The 22,963-nt window shown below is 34.4% G+C and overlaps 1 protein-coding gene across 4 annotated transcripts in view; it reads left to right on the top strand.

The window, feature by feature from the left end:
• ERCC6L2 (ERCC excision repair 6 like 2) overlaps positions 1 to 22,963 on the top strand; it is a 152,741-nt gene that overhangs the window by 41,867 nt on the left and 87,911 nt on the right. For 3 of the 4 annotated variants that reach the window (XM_003357697.5, XM_021064595.1, XM_021064594.1), the window contains 4 exons: positions 4,804 to 4,926; positions 10,033 to 10,226; positions 17,844 to 18,005; positions 19,298 to 19,505. In XM_003357697.5, coding sequence (XP_003357745.4) covers positions 4,804 to 4,926; positions 10,033 to 10,226; positions 17,844 to 18,005; positions 19,298 to 19,505 — 687 coding nt within the window. The remainder of the gene's footprint in view (positions 1 to 4,803; positions 4,927 to 10,032; positions 10,227 to 17,843; positions 18,006 to 19,297; positions 19,506 to 22,963) is intronic. The other variant, XM_021064596.1, reaches the window with a different exon arrangement.

The raw sequence follows: 22,963 nt of genomic DNA, 5'->3' as shown, positions 1-22,963 counted from the left end.
ATATACTTAACCAAGGAGGTAAAAGACCTGTGCATTGAAAAGTATAAAACATTGATAAAGAATATTGAAGATAATTCAAAGAAATGGAGAGCTATCTGTGCTCTTGGATTGGAAGATTTAATACTATTAAATGGCCATACTACCCAAAGCAATCTACAGATTTACTTCAATCCCTATCATAATACCCATGGCATTTTTCACAGAACTAGAACAAATAATTAGGAAATTTATATCGAACAGCAGAAGACCCAGATTTGCAAAGCAGTCCTGAGGAAACAGAACAAAGTTGGTCATTTAATCCTTCCAAACATCACTCTCTAATACAAAGCTACAAAATTCAAAATGGTGTGGTATTGACACAAAAAGAGACAGATATATCAGTGGAAAAGAATAGAGAGCCCAGAAATAAGCCCACATTCAATTTCTCTTTGCAAAGGAGGCAAAGATATACAATAGAGAAAAGACATTCTCTTCAACAGGTGGTATTGGGAGTGCCAGACCACTGCTTGTAAATCAGTGAAATTAGAACATTCCCGCATACCGCACACAAAAATAAACTCAAAATATGATATGATTCCATAAAACTTGTAGAAGAGAACATGAGCAAAACATTCTTTGATGTAAATTGTAGCAATGTTTTCTTAGATCAGTCTCCCAACACAAAAGAAATAAAAGCAAAAATTATAAAATGGGACCTAGTCAAGTTTAAAAGCTTTGCATAGCAAAGGAAACCACCAGTAAAACGAAAATACATTCTATGGAATGGGAGAAAATATTTGAAAATGATGCAACCAGCAAGGCATTAATATTCACAGTATACAAATATCTCATACAACTTGGCATCAAAAAAAAAGTCAATCACAAAAGGTGCAGACCTAAATAGACATTTTAATAAAGAAGATGGGATTGCTGGATCATATGGTAGTTAAAATGTCTCTATCTTTCTGAGGAACCTCCATATTTTTTTTCCATAATGCTTGTGTCAAATTACAACAGTGTAGGAGGGTCCCCTTTTCTCCACATCCTCTCCAGCATTTGTTATTTTTAGACTTATTAATGATGGCCATTGTGACTGGTATGACATGGTACTTCATTGTAGTTTTGACTTGCATTTCACTAATAATTAGTGATGTTGAGCATTTTTTCATGTGCTTACTGGCCATCTTTATGTCTTCTTTGGAGAAAAGTCTATTTAGATGTTCTGCCCATTTTAAATTGGATTGTTTGTTTTTTGTTGTTGAGATCTATTTGTTGTTTGTGTATTTTGGAGACTAAGCCCTTGTTGGTTGCATCCTTTGCATTTATTTTCTCCCATTCCATAGGTTGTCTTTTAGGGTTTTTTTGGTGTGTTTGTTTTTTTATGGTTTCCTTTGCTGTGCAAAAGCTTTTAAGTTTGATTTGGTCCCATTTGTTTAAATTTTGTTTTGTATTTTATTGCCTTGAGAGACTGGCCTAAGAAAACATTTGTACGGTTTATGTCAGAGAATGTTTTACCTATGTTCTCCTCTAGGTGTTTTATGGTGTCATGTCTTATGCTTAAGTCTTTAAGCCATTGTGAATTTATTTTTGTTCATGTTGAGAAGGTGTGTTCTAATTTAATTGATTTACATGCAGCTTTCTAGTTTTCCCAACACCACTTGCTGAAGAGACTTTTTCCCATTTTATATTCTTGCCTCCTTTGTCAAAGATTAATTGGACTTAGTTATTTGGTTTTATTTCTGGGCTCTCTATTGTTTTCCAATGATCTGTATGTCTGTTTTTGTACCAGTACCACAGTGTCTTGATTACTGTAGCTTTGTAATATTGTCTGAAGTCTGGGAGAGTTGGGCCTCCTACTTTTTTTTTTTTTTTTTTTCTTAGGATTGCTTTGGCAACTCTGGGTCTTTTATGGTTCTATATACATTTTTGGATTATTCTAGCTCTATGAAAAATGTCATGAGTAATTTGATAGGGATTGCATTAAATCTGTATGGCCATTTTAACAATATTAATCCTTCCAATCCAGGAGCATAGGCTATCTTTCCATTTCGTTGAATCCTTCTTAATTTCCTTGATTAGTGTTTTATAGTTCTCAGTGTATAAGTTTTTCCCTTCTTGGTCAGATTTATTCCTAGGCATTTGATTTTTTGGGGGGTGAGATTTTAAAGGGTATTGTATTTTATATTCATTTTATAGTATTTTCATTGTTAATATACAGAAATGCAACCGATTTGTGAAGGTCGATGTTGCATCTTGCTGCTTTACTGAATTTGTTGATCAGTTCAAGTAGTTTTTGTGTAGAGTTCTTCTATATATATATAGTTCCATCTGCATATAGAGACAGCTTTACCTCTTCTCTTACAATTTGGATACCTTTTACTTCTTCTGTTTGATTGCTGTGACTAGGACTTCCCAATATTATATTGAATAAAAGTGTTGAGAGTGAGCATCCTTGTCTTGTTCCAGATTTAAGCAGGAAGGCTCTTAGCTTTGCTCCATTGAGTATTCTATTGCCTCTGGGTTTGTCATCAATGGATTTTATTGTGTTGACATGTTCCTTCTGTATCCACTTTTGTAAGGGTTTTTATTATGAATGAATGTTGGATTTTGTCAAATGATTTTTCTACGTCTATTGAGATGATCATGTGGTTTTTGACTTTTCTTTTGTTAATGTGCTCTATGATAATGATTTGTTTATGTTGAACCATCCTTGTGAACTTGGGATGAATCTCACTTAGTTGTGCTGTTGTTGGATTCAGTTGGCTAAAATTTTGTTGAGAATTTTTGTGTCGATATTCATCAAAGATCTTGGTGCATTATTTTCCGTTTCGGTAGTATCTTTCTCTGGTTTTGGATTAGGGTGATGGTGGCTTCATAGGGTGTCTTTGAGAGTGTTCCTTCTTCAATCTTTTGGAAAAGTTTAAGAAGGATAGATATAAGTTCTTCTTTGTATGTTTGATTTGTGGTTGCCGTGTTTCTCACATATGCTAACTCCTTCCTATATCTACTTGCTTCATACTGATAGTCATATAGGCGCAAACATTCTAAACAAGAGAGTCTAGATTTTCTTACCCTTCTTCCCCATATTTTATGAATTTGATGCCCTTTTTTTACATCTTCACGTTAATCCTTTTTGAACTCAGTGTCTATTAGACTGTAGAGGTCTGTTTCATTGTTTGCTCCTTCAGAGGATTCTCCTGTTCTTTTAACTGGAAATGATTCCTGTGTTGGTTCATTTTGCTTATATTTTACTTACTATTTGAGTTTTGGGAAAATGGTTATCTACTGTATTCTTGGAGGGCTATTTATGTGCAGGAGTGTTCCTGGGTAGCTTGTAAGGGCTTACTATTTATTTATTTAGGTGTAAATGCTGCCTTTGGTTTGGATGCTTTCTGTCTTTTTCCTCAGTGTGTGCAGTCCATTATCCCCTTGATTGGGGGATGTGCAAGTGTATGACCTGCATGTGCTTCCAGTGGAGACACCTGGTTGCTGGACCACTGGCAGTGGTAAGGACCCATTAGGAGATGAGAATGCAGACTGCTCCTGGTTGCAAGGCTCTGGGCAGTGGCAGTGACCCTCAAGGAGGTGGGGGTGGTACCTAGAGCCCTTGGCGGCAGCAGCAGTGGAACGTGAGCATTTACAGGAGGGTGATGGCAATGGGTGGTTGCAGGGCCCTCTGCAGTGGTGACCATTGAGGTTATTGGGGCTGCACACAGTGCCTATTCATGGGACCCTGTGCAGTGGCAGGTGGTGCCCACCTCAGGAGTCTGAGATATTGTGGTGGCTTGCATCCACCTCTGTATCTTGCACAAGTGGTGCCCTGCCTCCTGTGATCCTGCTTGTGTGCAGAGAATGCAGTTTCTATGGCAGTCCCAGTGGTCCTTCTCTTGCCCTCCCCAATAATGGCACTTTGCTTCTCCTGCAGGCCCAGACCTCTTCCCACGCCTCTTCAGCTGTGGCACACCACTCCCTAACTCCCTCAGGCTGTCTCCACACAGCCAACCCTAGTCCTTTCCCTGTAACTAACCTCCATAGTGAATTCTTAGTGCCTAGCCCATGCCCGAGTGTCTCAGGATGTGGTGTCCTGGGTGGTGATACTGATACTTTGTGCAGCTCTCTCTCTGCTTTGCCCCGCTTCAGCCAGCCACTGTATTTTTCTCTGAAGCTTTGAGGCTTCCCCTCCATCCTGGCTGATCTCTCAGTCAGTTAGGTGTCCCACCAAGGTTCAAATTCCTTTCCTCTTTCACAGCTCCCTCTCAGGAGTACTGGTTCTGTCCTGAATCCTTTGTTTCTCCTCTCTCTCTCTCTTTTTCCTTTTGTTTCATGCAATTATTTGGAAGGTTTCTTGCCCTTTCTGGAGGTCTGAGGTCTTCTGCGAGCAATCAGTTGGTGTTCTGTGTGAATTGTTCTACATGTGTTTGTGGGAGAAGGTGAACACAGCACCATGTTTTACTCCTCTGCCATCTTCATCCTACTATGTATTTATCCTAATAGAGAACATGAAGACTTAATTTCCATGAATATATATATATGGAGGTCATACCTCAACTGATGAGATCAAGAAAGAATTCATTGTGTATTCTTATCGAAGAACTGGCAATGTGAGATTTTTTTTTTCTGTATTCAAAGGTAACTTGTATATTATACTTCTGTTTGTTAATACAAATAAATAAACTCAATGCTGGTGGTTCGTATTTCTTTTCCAATAAGCAAATCTATATGTACAAACTCCAATTGTAACTAATTGAGTCGTCATGTAAGATCTAAAATTTTGTGTATCTTGCTGCATAGTGATTGAAAAAGGTAGATTTTTTTTCTCCCTAGGTTATTTCATTTTTGGCTGCAGTTTTGGGTAAAAAAGGAACTCGTGAAGATATTGAAAATAATATGCCAGAGTTTTTACTAAGAAGTATGAAAAAGGAAGCTCCTTCTTCTGCAGCAAAAAAGGTAAGAAATCTAGAAGTGTACAATTCATGAAACTGGTATTCCAAAAGTGTATGGACGCTTTTAAACTTTATACATTACAGTATCAACTTAAAACATAAGAATTTGAAGACATTATTTAAATATTTCTTCTATATACCTAGTTTTTGAAGGATTATTAATTTTATCCTCAAGTTAAATACGAGTGACTCTCAAAATAGCAGAATATAATTTAAAGTTGAATTTTGAGGGGGCTTTCAATCTTTTGCTTGGCTGGATTTACATAGCTTTGATTAATTTTTAAATTTCCATGAATGTTTATGTCAAGTTAATTGAAGTCCAGTATATGGTTTTTTATTTATATGAGAATGAAAAGCAGACAGCTGTAGATATTGGTAACAAAGGTGCGTCACTGATAGTTGCTTAGCAGAATAATTACCTCTTGAAAATACAAAGCAATTCTTCCTTTAGAAGGAACATTAAAGTTGGAGTCAGAAAGGCTAAGGTCTAGGCTTGTCTGCCTCTTACGTTGTGGCTGTTAATGCTATTCAAGTCCATTCTTCAGCTTTCTCCTTTATAAATATCTTATACATAATTGTTATAAAAAATGAGGTTTCTAATAAAATAACAAAATGCAAAAAAAGTGTGCTATAGTTATGTCTGATTTTTATATTGTGCTCAGCATTCAGGAAACTAGATAGAAATTCTATGAATTTGAAGTATTTTATGAAATCCTTATTATATTGTGGTAATGAACCACTTGGTACAAGTTTTAAAACAGTGTCTCTTATATATGTCTTATGTATAAGATTGCTGAGAAGTCCAAGTTTACTCTTGTCTATAATTCAGGCATTTCAGTGTAAAATTTTCAGTATTGCCTTAAGGTATTAATAATTATTATTACTTTAAATTTATGATTATTTTTAATAGCATAAATACATTCTGAGTGCCAATTTTAATTTGATTCTAAAGAAGCATTTTAATTCTTAATGTGTATTAAGTTCTCAAAAGTTCAAGTACTGTTTTTAGCTTTGCTTTCAGTTGGTGTTTGGTTCGAAGTGTAGAGCTGATAGTTTTAGCTAAGGATGGAAGAAGGGAGAAGAAAGTAAAGAAAGTATTCATTTGACAGTATAATAAAATATGCTAATAGCTGCCTTAATAGACACTGATGCCTCTCTTTTTTCTTCCTTCCTCCTTGCTCCCTTCCTCTTCCTCTCCCACACCCTCTTCCTTCCTTCCCCACCCTTCTCTACATTCACACACAGACACACACATTTAAATTCTTTGCTATAATATACACTGCTAATTTTCTACCTCCTTTTGTTGAATTCCTAATTTATTTTCAATTTTTCTTGTATTTTAATAAATTCCATTAGAGCTATAAATGTTCCTTTGATCACTACTTTGGATGCATTCCATTGTTTCTGATATGTAGTCTTTTCATTATTTTTTTCTATATTGTCTGTGACTCCGGTTCTTCTGCTTTAAAGAAATATACACTGTACTTTAAGGGAAGTAAATGATGACACCAGAATCAGCTTCTTTGAAGCACATGATTGGCATAATTTTTCCCCCTTTAATTAATTACTCTGCTTTTCCTCTTCATTATGTTTATTAATTTTTTTCCAATACTTTATTTGTAGTATATAGAAATACAACTGATCTTTGTTAAGTTTTAGGGTTCTGCAACTTTACTGAATTTCTTTAATAGTTCTTTAATAGTTCTAACAGTTTTTTGAGGGCATTTTCTACATGTAATATGATGTCATCTGAAAACAGAGGCAATTATTCTTCCTTTCCAATTTGAATGTCTTTTATTTGTTTTTCTTGCCAAATTGCTCTAGCTAGGACTTCCAGTACTATAATAAATAAAGTTGTGAAAGTGGGCATCTTTGTCTTCTTCCTGATCTTAAAGGAAAAGTTTTTAGCTCTAATTATTGAGTATGATGTTAGCTATGTGCTTATCATATATGGCCTTTATTATATTGAGGTATGTACTCTCTATACCCAATTTGTGGAGTTTTTATTGTAAATTGATATTAATTTTCTCGAATACTTTTTTTGTTCCATTGAAATGATCATGTGATTTTTATTCTTCATTTTGTTCATCTGATGTATCTTGTGATTGATTTGAGTATATTGGACCATCCTTGCATCTCTTGAATAACTCTTGCTTGATTGTGGTGTATGATCCTTTTAATGTATTTTGAATTAGTTTACTAATGTTTCATTACATTTATGTTCATCAAGTGTATTAACATGTAATTTTCCTTTCTTACGGTATCTTTGTCCGGTTTTGGTATCAGGGCAATGCTGGCCATGAAAATGAGTTTGGAGGTATTTCCTCTTCTATTATTTTTCTTTTTTTTTTTTAGAATTTGGAAGAATTGGTATTAATGTAGTAGAATTTACCAGTGAAGATGTCTGGTCCTGTATTTTTGTTTGCTTTGAGGTTTTTGGTTACTGATTCAATGTCCTTACTAGTAATTGTTATGTTCAGATTTTCTATTTCTTCGTGATTCAGTCTTTGTAGGTGGTTTGGTTATAGGAATTTGTTCATTTCTTCTAGGTTATATAATTTTTTAGTGTATTGTATAGCGTAGTTTCTTTTTCTTATGATCCTTTGTATTTCTGTTATTATTTGTAATGTCTCATTTCATTTCTAATTATATCTATTTGACTCTTCTCTGTTTTTTATTCTCGTTAAAGATGTTAAATTTATCTTTCAAAAAACCAGTCCTTAGTTTCATTGACCTTTTCTATAGTCTCTTTATGCTCTATTTCATTTATCCACTCTGATCTTTGTTATTTCTTTCCTTCTGTTGACTTTGGGCTTAATTTGTTCTTCTTTTTCTAGATTCTTGTGGTATAAAATTAGGTTGTTTATATATATGACATCTTTTTTTTTTCTTTTAATGTAGGTGTTTATCACTATAAACTTCCCTCTTAGAACTCTGTTTGCTGCATCCTCTAAGTTTTGGTATGTTGTGTTTCAATTTTCATTTGTCTTAAGGTATTTTTTGATTTCCTTTTCGATTTCTTCTTTGACCTATTGGTTGTTGAGGAACATATTATATAATATCCACATATTTGTGTGTTTTTTAGTTTTCTTCTTGTGATTGATTTTATGCCATTGTGATCAGAAAAGATGTTTGATATGATGTCAGTCTTCTTAAGTTTATTAAGATTTGTCTTGTGACCTAACATTTTATCTATCCTGGAAAATGTCCCATATGCATTTGAGGAGAATATGTATGCTACTGCTATTGAATAGAATGCTCTATATATGTCACTAGATCCATCTTCTCCAACTTTTGGTTTTGCCTTGTCCTGGCGTTAGAGGAAAAGTTTTCAGCTCTCACCATTGAGTATGATGCTAGCTGTGTGCTTGTCATGTATGATCTTTGTTATGTTGAGATGTGTTCCTTCTATACCCAGTTTGTTGAGTTTTTGTCATAAATAGATATTGAATTTTCTCCAATGTGTTTTCTGCTGCATTGAGATGAATATATGATTTTCATTTTTCCTTTTGTTCATCTGATGTCTCTTGTAGTTGATTTGAGTATATTGAACCATCCTGGCTAGCTGAAATAAATCTCATTTGATTGTGGTATATGATCCTTTTAATACATTGTTGAATTGGCTTGCCAATATTTTCATTGAGAGTTTTTGCATTTATGTTCATCAGGGATATTAGCCTGTAATTTTCGTATCTTGTGGTATCCTTTTCTGGTTTTGGTATTAGGCATCATACAATGAGTTTGGAAGCATTCCCTCCTCTTCTATTTTTTTTTTTTTTTTGTAAGAGTTTGAGAGGGTTTGTCATTAATTCTCTTTTGAATGTTTGGCATAATTTACCATTGAAGCTGTCTGGTACTGGACTTTTGTTTGGATATTTTTGGTTACTGATTTAATTTCCTTACTGGTATTTGTTATATTCAGTTTACTATTTGTTCATGATTCAGTCTTGGTAGGTTGTATGTTTCAAAGAGTATGTCCATTTCTTCTAGTTGCTAATTTGTTGGCATATAATTGTTCATGGTAGTCTTTTATGATCCTTTTAATATCTGCAGTATTAGTCCTAAGGTCTCCTCTTTTATTTCTGATTTTATTTGAGTCCTTTATCTTTCTTCTATTAAGTTTCTAGCAATTTTGTTTGTATTGTCAAAGAACTAGCTCTTAGTTTCATTAATCTTTTCTTTTGTCTTTTTAGTCTCTGTTTTGTTTATTTTCACTATGATTGTTATTATTTCCCTCCTTCTACTAATTTTGGGCTTCATTTTCTACTTTGTGTTTTTCTAGTTTCCTGAGATATAACATTAGTTTATTTGTGAATTTTCTTGTTTCTTGAGGTAGTCATTTATCCCTGTGAACTTTTCTCATAGAACTGCTTTTGCTGCAGCCGTAAAATTTTGGTATGTTGTATTTCCATTTTAATTTATCTTAAGGTATTTTTTTGACTTCTCCTTTGACTCACTAGTTATTCAGTAGCATGTTATTTAACGTCCACAAATTTGTGGATTTTTTTCAGTTTTCATCTTGTTTCATACCATTGTCATCAGAAAAGATGCAGAATATATGGTAGTAAATATAGATAAGTTATTGATCCAATGATAAGGGAGGTGGAGGTTTTCTTCTAATTGCTTTTAATATTTCCAGTGAATTTTTCAGGTCATCAATTAATGGGGGAGAGAGAAATAGAATAGAGAAGTGAAAAGGAGAGAGAGCTCTGGAAGACCACACATTTCAAGAAAAAAACCTGGCCTACCTTGCATATTTCTATTACCCATGTGGCCCTTGAAACTTATTATTAGGATCCTGATTATTCTTTTTTCCTCTAATTTGGAGAATTACCTTCTTCTTATCTTTCAACTCCTTTTTAGGGGAGTATTAAAAATAGCTGTTTCTTTGGATAAGGTTGGGTATCTATTTTTTCCTAATAAAAAGCTAAGTAAACAACAAAGTATTTTTTGATGGTCTTCTAAGTCTAGATATATTTCATTGTTCAGTTGTACTTATCCTTATTAACTGCAGTGTCAAAAACAAAGAATGGGGCACTGATATTCTGGATTTAACCTTGGCATTCTTTTTCATTTAAAAAATTATATCACAAATTTTTTCTTCTTATAGCTATTCTTAATAGTTGCTCCTCTTTCTGTTCTCTACAACTGGAGGGATGAATTGGACACCTGGGGATATTTCAGAGTTACTATTTTACATGGTAACAAAAAAGATAATGAACTGATTCGTGTAAAGCAGAGGAAATGCGAGATTGCTCTAACAACTTATGAAACACTGCGCTTATGTCTGGATGAACTTAACAGGTAATGTGAATAGTAGAACTGATTGCATTAGTATTCTGTTTACATCACTGTATTTATACTTTTATACTGTGATTTCTAAGGCTCTAAATATTCTTTAGCATGACAATTTGATTTCATAATTATTAAAATAGACAATTTTTAATAGTTATTTTCTAAGTAGGAAAACCTGAGTGAGATTTTCTATAGTTCTTTATTTCCTTTGTTATCTTTCCAAACAATGCCTGTTAATGAATAAGACTTGTCCTAACTCTCATGTACAACCTTCTATGTGTACAATGCCTGTAGACTAAAGCAGTTATTTTCTCAAATGATTTTCATTATGGGAGTCTGTTATGAATGTGGAGTGGGAAAAATATACATACACATCGAGAACCACTATTCCAGGACTGTAAGTACCCAAAGAAATGAACTACATTTTAAACTTTTAGTGGGGACTCTAGAGACAGGCAATTATAACATCATGTGAGTGCTATGTGGGGAACAGAGGATGTTATGGGAACACATGAGGAACCTGACTCTGCTGCAGAGGGAGGAGAGTGGCCAGGGAGCTTCCAAGAGCTGAGGGAGAAGTGAAGGAGGAGTAAGTGTTGAAGAGTAGGAAAGTAATACAGGAAGAGGAAGCAAAGAGCATTTTCAGAGGCCTTTAGAGAACAAAGATCACTGCAGTTTTGAATAAGTAAAAGCAGTTCAGATGCTTTCTGCATCTAATGGCTGCAGCCTGGAGTGTAAGAGGGAAGTGGCCAGGAGATAACACCAGTGTGGTAATAAGTAAGAAACGGACTGTAAAGAGTATTGAGCCACTTAGAGGGTTTTGGTTTTTATCCTTAAAGCAATGGTGTTTCTGAACTGTTTTCAGATTGCTATTATGATAAAAAATGATCAGATTTGCATTTTATAAGTAACTCACTTGCTGTGTATGCATACAGGAGAGCCAAATTAAATAGAGAAACACCAATTGGGAGGCTCTCTGTGAGCTAAACTGTGTCCCCTCAACTTCAAGTCCCAACCACAAGAACCTCAGAATGTAATTTAAGGTAATTAAGTTAAATGAGACCGTTAAGGTGGAACCCAATTCCAATCTGACTGGTGTCCTTAGAAGAAGAAAAGAAGATACCAGGAACTAATGTACACAGAGGAAAGGACACATGAAGACACAGCAAGAGGGCAGCAATCTATAAGTCCTAGAGAGAGACCTCAGAAAGAACCAAACTTGCCAACACTTTAATCTTGGAATTCTAGTCTCCAGAGTTGTTATGTCTGGCATCTTGTGTTCATTATAATATTTTTGAGATTCAGCTATGTTATTGAATGCATCAATGATCATTACATTGCATTTTATGAATATATCACATTTTGTTACCCATTCATTTGAGGATAGACATCTGAGTTTTCCAGTTTTTGAGTATTATAAGTAGAACTTTAAGGAATATTTATGTGTAAGCCTTTTATTTATTCATTTCTTTACATATATTTGAATTTTTTTGGGTAAACACTGAGGAGTAGGATTTCTGGGTTATATGGTAAGTATAGGTTTAACTTTAGAAGAAACTTGTAAGCCATTTTCTAGAGTGGTTTTACCATTCTACTTCAGCTAGCAACCTATGAGACTTTATTTGCTTCATATACTCACCAATATTTGGTATTGTCAGTCTTTTTGTTTTTAGAAGGTGTAGTGGTATCCCATTACAGTGTAATTTGCATTTTTCTAATCTGTGTACACTTGAAGAAATATTTATTCTACAGTTATTGGATACAATGTTCTGTAAATATCAATGAAGTCAGATGGTTTAGGTGTTGTTTGAGCATTCTGTCTTTACTGATTTTTTTTCTAGTTGTTTTATAATTTGTGAGAGAGAAATGTTGAAATATTCAATTGTAATTATGGATTTGTTTATTTCTCCTTTCAAATCTGTCAGCTCTCAATTCATGTATTTTGAAGCTCTGTTATTAGGTATATATACACATTGATGATTAGTATTTTTTTCTTATGAATTGACTCTTTTATCTTTAAAAATACTTCTTTTTATATCTAATAATCTTGAGGTGTTATCTGATTTTAATATAGATGACACAGTCTTCTTATAACCATATGTATGTTTATCATTTTCCATCTTTTTATTTCAGCATATGTGTTCTTTATATTTAAAGCCAGTCTGTTGTGGTTAGCATATTGTTGGATCTTACATTTTAGTCCATTTATATTTAATGTAATAATTGGTAAAGTTGGATTTAGAGCTAACATCTCTATAAGCTCTAGGATTTTATTTTACCACACTTACAAGTTCATAAGTTTGCCTGTTACTATTTCCTGGATGCTGTCAGAAGACAGGAACAATCTGAGGCATGAAGTTAAGTAACTTGCCTAGTCTGCAACAACTAAGTCAGTAGTGGATCTGAGATCTAACCCTTGATCTTGGGCTTTTATTCAGTATACTATATGAGATGTTCTACACTTAGATAAATGTAATAAATTCTTTTATTATAGCATCAATCATATTTTAATTTTTATTTAACTCTCTACTCCTTTAGATTGTGACATCTTTGGTTTGGCTAATTTCTGTATTTCACTTCTAGCCTATTACATATATACTTGCATTAAATGGTTTTTTTCTGTGATTGTTATAAATATTGAGTAAGAATTCTTTTTTTTTTTTTTTTTGTCTTTTGTCTTTTTTTAGGGCTGCACTTGCAGCATATGGAGGTTCCCAGGCTAGGGGTCTAATGGGAGCTGTTGCTCCTGGCCGACGCAGAGCCACAGCAACACCAGATCCGAGCCGAGTCTGTGACCCATACCACAGCTCACGGCAATGCCAGATCCTTAACTCACTGAGCAAGGCCAGGGATCAAACCCGAGTCCTCATGGTTCTTCGTCAGATTCGTTTCCACTGTGCCAGGACGGGAACTCCAAATATTAAATACAAATTCTAAAGTAGAATTATGTAAATCAGCTTTTGTTTAAAATTAGGAAAACCAAATGTTACAGTTTTTTTTTATATTTGGTTTTCCTTTGCTTGTTTGAATGGTTTTAACAAATATTCAAGTTAATTTATATTTGATTTGAGGAAATATTACATAATTTTTGTGAGAATGATGCTCTGTATGAAGATCAGGATTAAACATTTAACATAGATAACCCACAGAGTAGATAAACACTATCTGAGTGAGCTGTTTCTCTTATTACTATTATGTTTTACTTCATTTTTATTTTTATCAGTCATATATGCATATTATTTAAAGACCCAAATATGAACACAGTACATTCCTGCCCACCACCCCATTACCTGTTCTTTAGAGACTACCACCTTCAACTCTTTTATTTATCTTCCTAGTTTTTACTTCCATATCTCTAAAGAACATGTTCATGCTGCAACTTTAAAATTTTCTTCAGAGTTCCCATTGTGACTCAGTGGTTAACAAATCTGACTAGCATTCATGAGGATGTAGGTTCGATCCCTGGCCTTGCTCAGTGGGTTAAGGATCCAGTGTTGCCGTGAGCTGTGGTGTAGGTCGCATATGTGGCTTGGATCCTACGTTGCCGTGGCTATGGCTTAGGCAGGCAGCTACAGCTCCCATTGAACCCCTAGCCTGGGAATCTCCATATGCCATGGGAGCAGCCCTAAAAAGCAAAAAAAATAAAAATTAAAAAAATAAAAAATAAATAAAATGTTCTTCAAGTTTTCAGTATCACCTGTTGATTTCTTCCTAAGGAAAAATGAGGATTTTTCTGTATTTTCTCTTTCTCTTGCTTACTTTACAGTGTCCTGGCTGGGCTATTTTGTGGAGTAGGGAATAGTAAATAGGCAATCCCATAACTTCTTTTTTTTTTTTTTTTTTCGTCTTTTTGCCATTTTCTTGGGCCGCTCTCGTGGCATATGGAGGTTCCCAGGCTAGGGGTCGAATCAGAGCTATAGCCACTGGTCTACACCAGAGCCACAACAACGCGGAATCCAAGCCGCGTCTGCAACCTACACCACCGCTCATGGCGATGCCGAATCCTTAACCCACTGAGCAAGGCCAGGGATTGAACCCACAACCTCCTGCTTCCTAGTTGGATTCGTTAACCACTGAGCCGTGACGGGAACTCCAATTCCACAACTTCTTAAGTAGACTGTTGAACATTTATCTAACTGCAGTCTCTAGAGGCATCTGGTGCCACCATTTAAGAGCTCAGTAACGTGAATCAGATTGCCCTTGGCCTTTCTTTACAACTGGCATGGGATACTCAGTCCTTTGCTTTTGTAAATTATCTTGATTATCTTCTTCCCTGCTTCTAAAATTTTGTGGTTGATTTTTCCTCTTCTTTGTCCTTGATTTTTTTTGTCTTTTTTCAACTTTGTATTAAGAAAATAATCAAACCTGTAGAAAAAATTGAAGTCCTAGTAGATGAACAGCTATATACTCAACACCTAGACTCACCTAGACTCAGTGGTGTGTGTGTCTTTGTGTGTGTATGTTGGCAAGATATAAGTTAATGTGTATGTGTCTGTGTACAGTGGTGGTATTGAGTCATTTCAGCAAGTTGTATATAATGTGACAGTTTTATGTCTATTTTAGCACAGATCTCCTAAAACTAATGATTCTCTTTCTCACACCACATTATCATTGTTATATCTAAGAAAATTAATTAAAACTTCCTTAATTATTTAAAAAAATATCTTTAATATCTAATATTTGCAAAGCAGAATTCAGTAAAGGTTCAGGTGATGGATTTGACTATTAAATCTGTTTATTTCATCTCTTCTAATCTAGAACATTCCCTCTACTTAATTTTTTTATTATATTACATTTTAAGGGGACCAGGCCAGTTGTCTTTTAGGATGTCTCATGCATTAGACTTGCCTGATTGCTTTCTCAAGGAGTTGTGTATTCCTCTTAACATCTGTATTTTTGTAAGCTAGTTTTGATCTAAAGACTTAATTAGATTCAGGTCAGACATTTTTGACAGAAATACATCATAAATGATGTTGCGGGCTTCATATTACATTACCTCCAGAGATATTAATGTCAAGTTGTTCCACCATTAATGATGAGAAGTTTGTCCCATAGGCTAAAGAGGTGACCATCAGATCTCTCCATTGTAAAGATATATTTCTCCCCTTACAATTAAAAGTAATTTATGGGGTTATGCTCTGATACCATTTGAATATTCTGGTCCTTTGATCCATTTACTTAGTGGTATTAGCATACAGAAATTATTCCTGCCTGAATCAGTTATTTTATTGGGTTTTACAAAACAATGTTTCTCTAAATTTATAATTTCTTCTACACTTATTAAACAGCATTCTCCTATAATTAGAAATTTCAACTGGAAAAGCAAGATGAATGCTTGATTCTTTTGCTTTAATTTCTAATTTTCAGACCAAACATGGGTGCACTGGTCATCTACAATGGTAGCAAAGCTTCTCTCCTGCTCCTCCTCCCCTTTTTTTGAGTATCACTATCTGTGGACTTGATTCTAGATTTTTGAGGTGCAATTGACATGCCATAGAATTTACCCACTTTTAGTATAAAATAGTTTTTAATAAATTTATAAAGTTGTACAGTTATCACCATAATCCAGTTTAAGAATATATCCATTACCTCAAATTTTTTTGTTGTTTTTAGTCAATCTCTGGTCCCATCTCTAGTTCCAGGTAACCACTAATCTGCTTTCTGTCTCTATAGATTTGCCTTTTCTAGAAATTTCGTATAAATTTCATATAACATGTAGTCTTTTATATCTGGCTTCTTTCCCTTAAGTTTTTGAGGTTCATCATGTAACATTTCAGTAGTTTATTCCTTTTTATAGCTAAGCAGTATGATTGTATGTATATACCTTATTTTGTTTATCAAGTGGATGGACATTTGGATTGTTTCCGGTTTTTGTCTGTTATGAGTAATGCCACTGTGAACATTTACATACAAGTCTTTGCGTGAATGTAAATTTTCATTTCTCTTGTTAGATACCTAGGAATGGAGTTGCTGGGTGGGTTGAGGAAATTAAACTTTTTAAGAAACTACCAAACTGTCTTAGAAAAGTAGCTCTACTTTCCCAAAAGCAGCATATTAGATTTCCAGTTTCCTGTGCCAACACTTAATATTGTCAGTCATTTTTGACTGACATTCAGGTGGCTTTGTAGTGATAACTCTTGGAGTTTTTTCATTTTTCTAAAGATGATGAACTTTTTTATGTGCTTATTTGCTCTTTGTGTATCTTCTTCATAAAATGTCTTAAAATCTTTAACCCATCTTTAAACTAGATTGTTTTAACTTGTGTTGAATTGTGATAATTCTTTATATATTCTGTATACACATTCTTTACCAGGTAGTGGTTTGCAAATGTTTTCTCCCAGTCTGTAGCATGTCTTTTCGTTTTCTTAATGTTGCCTTTGGAAGAGCAAAAGTTTTTAACTTTGATGAAGTCCAACTTATCAGAAAATTTTTATTGTCCATGCTTTTGGTGTCATACCTAAGAAATTTTTGCCTAACCCAGAGTCACAAGATTTTTTTCCTACATTTTATAACCTCTATCATTTAAGCTCTCATATTTAGGTCTGTGATCAATTAGAGTTAATTTTTATGGTGTGAGGTAAGGGTCTCAATTTTTTTTCATGGAACTCCTAGGCTTTTATTTATTCAATGTTTTTATACCACCCCATAATCATTATTCTTTTTTAAAAATTATTTTTTTTATTTATTTACTTTCTTTATAGGGCCACCCCTGCAGCACATAAAAGTTCCCAGGCTAGGAGGTGCAGCTGCAGACCCTCACCACAGCAACACCAGATCTGAGTCACATTTGCAACCTATGTTGCAGCTCGCGGCAACGCCAGATATTAACCCACTGAGCGAGGCCAAGGATGGAACCTGCATCCTCACGGACACCATGTTGGGTTCTTAACCTGCTGGACCACAGTGGGAACTCCCCCATAGTCATTATTCTTTTTTTTTTTTTTTTTGTCTTTTGTCTTTTTTGTTGTTGTTGTTGTTGCTATTTCTTGGGCCGCTCCCGCGGCAGTCATTATTCTTAACGATGCTCAAATTTTCCAATTAGTCTGGCCACTGTGTCTGTTGGACATAACATCATTTGTCTTTGGATACATCTGTACTTTCTCACTCTGTAGTATTTCTCCTGCTGCACACTTGAAAAAAAAACTATTTCTCCATGAGGCTCTGCTTCCTTATAGTAGATTGACCAACATGACTCTCCATTCCTACTTGGGTAACAGTCAGTTTTAAACCACCTTAGCAGACAGAACTATGTAGTACAGCTTTAAAAATCATGAGCTTATATTGATATTTTTATTCATATTTAACATAGTAAGTTTGCTTCTTTTATATTTATGTTTTCTTGCTTTTAGAAGATTGCTTTTTTTTGTGATTTTAGTGATGTTTAAATGAGTTTTTTCATTTCATAGTTACTACTCTATGCCTTTTTGCTTCCCTACACATTTTCTTTTCATGGGTTTTCCAAATCTGTGATCATTTAAATAACTAGGTGAGAATTCTGTGGAATCATCAGAGAGTAAAGAGGAAAACACTTCAAAACTTTGGTAGGGAAAACTGCTCTCTAAAAATTACATAGACTAAGAAAGGGACGTTTTCTCAATCTTTTCTCCTGTTTTTCTCACTTTATAGTTTGGAATGGTCAGCTGTCATTGTAGATGAAGCTCATAGAATCAAGAATCCAAAGGCTAGAATAACAGAAGTTATGAAAGCTTTAAAATGTAATGTCCGAATTGGCCTCACTGGAACCATTCTTCAGAACAACATGAAAGAATTGTGGTGTGTTATGGACTGGTGAGTAAAAACACTTTTTATTTTTATTTTTTTGAAAAGTACTCAATACTTCTTTACCTTAATGTTACTTTGTTTCCTTATTATTTGTTTCTGGAAAAAAATTGTTTGTTTTCAGAAGTGATTGATAGCAAATACAGTATACAGAGTATAAAAAGTCCCATAAAAACCTATCTATATATTACTTTTGGCCCATGAAGTAAATATCTGAACTAATTTACCATTCCTTCATCTTCTTATAGTTGTTCACTGAAACTGTCATAAAGAAAGAACAGGAGTTGTGGCTCAGTGAATTAAGAACCTGACATAGTGTCTGACAACCTGTCATAGATGCCAGTTTGATTCTTAGCCTCACTCAGTGAGTTAAGGATCTATCGGCTGCAGCTGTAATTCGACCCCTAGCCTGGGAACTTCCATCGGCCATGGGTGCAGCCATAAAAAGAAAAAAAATAAAGGAGTTCCCATTGTGGTGCAGCAGAAAGGAATCCAACTAGGAACCATGAGGTTGTGGGTTCAATCCCTGGTCTTGCTCAGTGGGTTAAGGATCTGGCGTTACTGTGAACTGTGGTGTAGGTTGCAGATACAGCTCGGATCTTGCGTTGCTGTGGCTGTGGTGTAGGCCAGCAGCTATAGCTCTGATTCGACCCCTAGCCTGGGAACCTCCATATGCTGTGGGTGCAGCCCTTAAAAAAAAAAAAAAAGAAAGAACATTCCGCTTTCTTGCCTTTTGTTATTATGATTATCATTAATAAACAAGTAACAGTATATTTCTTTTTCTTTTAAGATTTTTATTTTTTTTCTATTAGAGTGGATTTACAATGTTCTGTCAATTTCTGCTGTATAGTAAAGTGACCCAGTCATACATATATATGTGTGTGTATGTGTGTATACCTTCTTTTTTCTCACATTATCCTCCATCATGTTCCATCAGAAATGACTAGATATAGTTCCCGTACTGTACAGCAGGATGTCATTGCTTATCCACTCCAAATGCAATAGTTTGCATCTACTAACCCCAAACTCCCAGTCCTTCCCACTCCTTCCCCCTCCCCCTTGGCAAGCACAAGTCTGTTCTCCAAGTCCATGAGTTTGTTTCTTTTCTGTAGATAGGTTCATTTGTGCTGTATATTAGATTCCAGATATAAGTGAGATTATATATTTGTCTTTCTCTTTCTGACTTACTTCACTTAGTATGAGGGTCTCACAGTTTATTTCTTAAAAGCAACAAGTAGTGAATGTTTACCTTTTTAGATAATTTAATAAAGCATTGACATTTTCTTTTTGCCTTTGTAAAGGGCTGTGCCAGGACTTTTAGGTAGTGAGATCCACTTCAAGAAGCACTTTTCTGACCCAGTAGAACATGGTCAGAGACACACAGCAACAAAAAGAGAACTAGCTACTGGCCGAAAGGCCATGCAAAGACTTGCAATAAAGATGTCTGGATGGTTTCTCAGGCGTACCAAGATTCTAATCAAAGATCAGTTGCCTAAGAAGGAAGACCGGGTAAGAACAGCTTTTGTATATATTATGAATTTGTCCTGTTTTTTTTTTTTTTTCCCTAAAAATATTTCTTTTGAACAGGAAATCTATCACCTATGGTATTTTATGAATGTAGTTTTTTGACTTTTGCTCAGTCTGAAAAAAATTGTTATGTGCAGAATTTCATAAATTATTAATTGATTAATTATTTTCCTAACTTTAGTAATGTGTTTATGAACAGGTTTATTGTTAGTGTACATTAATCTTATTTCTCTTAGTTCAGAACAAGAATGCCTATGACATTATTTTTCCTCAATGAAGAAAGAAGAGCTTCTCTCCCTAATGTGTTTTCTATCCATATTTTGTCTTCCTATACTGAGTACCATGAACAACCCAGTATATTCTTTGGTACCATAATTCTGGCAATGGAACCAGAGTAGTTAAAAACTTTTTAAAATAGGTGCATTTCTTATAGAAGGTACAGTTATACAACTAACCCAATTTTAAGAATTGATAGGAAAATTATGGTTAAATTCTGTTAGTTATATAAGAAAATTTGAGGAGTCGATCTCAAGAGGATTTTTTTTTAACATAGTGGTTCTCTTTCATAGTTTTTAATCTAGTGATTCTTCTGGCTCAAGCAATGGTATAAAAGTTTCTCTAAATTACTATGAAGTAAATTTAATTAATATTGTCCTCAAGAGGGGCAGTTCTATCAAATACCCTCTTATCTTAGGATATTCTGTTGATTATTACTTTGAAAAATAGATTTAAAAACAAAATATGATCCTGATATGAAAGTTGGAGAAATTGATACATTTGACTTTTTGATGTAAAGCATGTATTATTAATTGGAATTGGAATAATTGGAATAATTCATGAATTCCTAGTTTTTAAATGTTTTGTGCAATTTTATGTGTATTATTTAGTTGTCTCTCTAGTAGGAATAATAGGTGTAATTATATGAAGAAAGAATTGTGCAAGAGGTGTAGAACTTGGTCTCTGCAATCTAACAGCGTGAGCTTGAATCCTGGCTGCACTGCTTATGAGTTTTATGGCCTTGAGCAATATGCCAAGTCTCTCAAACCTCAGTTTCTTTATCTTTTAAATGGGAATCATGGGAACAGTTCTTCCTTCACATGGTTGCTCTGAAATGAGTGACATGTATAAAGTATTCACTAAATGTTGCTGCATGTTTTAGTAACAATGCAATAATAAAATACTTAAGAATCCATTTAACCAAGGAGGTGAAAGACCTATACACTGAAAACTATAAGACACTTACGAAAGAAATTGAAGAAGACACAAATAAATTGAAAGATATTCCATATTCATAGATTGGAAGAATTAGTATTTTTAAAATGCCCACACTACCCAAAGCATTCTACAGATTTGATACAACCCCTATCAAAATTCTAATGGCATTTTCACAGAAATAGAAAAAACAACGCTAAAATTTGAAGGAAACCATAAAAGATCCCAAATAGCCAGAGCAATCTAAAAAAAGAAGAACAAAGCTAGAGACATTGCATTTCCTGGCTTTAAACTGTATTACAAAGCTACAGTAATCAAAATGGTATGGTACTGGCATAAAAACACATAGATCAATGGCATAGAATAGAGAGCACAGAAATAAACCTATGTTTACAAGAGCACTCAGTGGAGAAAAGACTGTCTTCAATAAACAATGTTAGGAAAATTGGATACTCACATGAAAAAGAATGAAATTGGATTCCTTTTATACCGCTCACAAAAATTAACTCAAAATGGATTAAAGACTTAAATATAAGACTCGAAGCTATAAACCCCTAGAATAAAACATAAGGGAAAAACTCCTTGACACTGGTCTTCACAATGATTTTTTGGATGTGACATCAAAAGCAAAGCAACAAAAACAATCATAAACAAGTGAGATTACATCAAACTAAAAAATTTCTATACAGCAGAAGAAGCAATCAACAGAATGAAAAAGAAACCTATCTCATGTGACAAAATATTTGCAAACAATACATCTGATACAAGCTCATGTTTAAAATATACAAAATCTCATACAGCTCAATAGCAAAAAACCAAACAAGGTGATTGAAAAATAGGCAAAGGACAGAGATTCCTTTTGGCACCGCAAGTTAATGATCTGGCATTGCTTCAGCTGCAGCTGTGGCATAGGTCACAACTGCAGAGTGGGTTCAATCCCTGGTCCAGAAACTTCCACATGCTGTGGATGTGGCAAAAAAAAAAAAGGCAGAAGACCTAAACAGATTTTTTTTTTTTCCAAAGAAGACATACAGATGGTCAACAGACACATGAGAAGATAGTATCACTAATCATCCAGGAGTTGCAAATCAAAATCACAATTAGATATCAGCTCACACCATCAGAATGGCTTTTATCAAAAAGACAAGAGATAGCAAGTGTTGGTGGTGATGTGAAGAAAAGGACAGCCTACAGCCTACCCAGTACACTGTTGCTAGGAATGTAAATTGGTGCAACCACTATGTAAAACAATTTGAAGGTTCCTCAGAAAATTAAAATAGAATTGCCAACAATCCCACTTCTGGGTATACAGTTGGCCCTTTGTATCTTCAGGTTCCACATACACAGGGTCAACTATACTACACTGTATTGTATAAGGATCTTAAGTATTCACAGATTTTGGTACATATGGGAGAGATGGGTCCTGGAACCATTCCCCCACACATATCAAGGGACAATTGTGTATCTGAAGAAAATGAAATCACTCTTGAAGAGATATGAACTACGTTTATTTCAGCATTATTCACAATAGCTAAGACATGGAAACAACCTCCGTTTCTGTTGACAGATGAATGGATAAAGAAAATGTGTATATACTGGAATGACAAATTATTCAGCCATTTAAAAGAAGGAAATCTGTCACTTGTGACAACGTGGAGGGCATTATGTTAAGTGACATAAGTCAGAGAAAGACACTTATGATCTCATTTATGTGTGGAGTTAAAAAAAAAAAGCTACACAGAAAGTAGAATGGTAGTTGTGAAAGGCTCAGATTTAGGGGAAATGGGGAGATGTTGGTTAGAGACCACGAAGTTCCAGTTGAATAGCTTGGGGATGTAATGTACAGCATAGTGACAGAGTTAGCAATACTGAAAGTTGCTAAGAGAATAGATCTTAAATGTTCTCATCATACACACAAAAAGTAATTAGGTGAAAAGATGAATGCATTAACTAACTTTACTGCTGTGGTAATCATTTTGCTATAAATACATGTATCAAATCATAACATGCATCTTAAATTTAAACAATATTATATGTTAATTATATCTTAATAAAGATAATTATAAAAGCTGGGGAAAAATAATAACTCACAATTTCCCCCCATACCTTAATCTTTGAACCCTATCTTCAGTATTCTTTTTTTATTCTTATATGCACAGTTTTTTTGCAGTAATATTCTATTGTAGTGATACACACATATAAATATTTTAAAATAAATTGCTTTTCCC

This window comes from Sus scrofa, chromosome 10 (assembly GCF_000003025.6).
Source record: "Sus scrofa isolate TJ Tabasco breed Duroc chromosome 10, Sscrofa11.1, whole genome shotgun sequence".
NCBI lineage: Eukaryota > Metazoa > Chordata > Mammalia > Artiodactyla > Suidae > Sus > Sus scrofa.
This window is presented reverse-complemented; position numbering and strand designations above follow the sequence as displayed.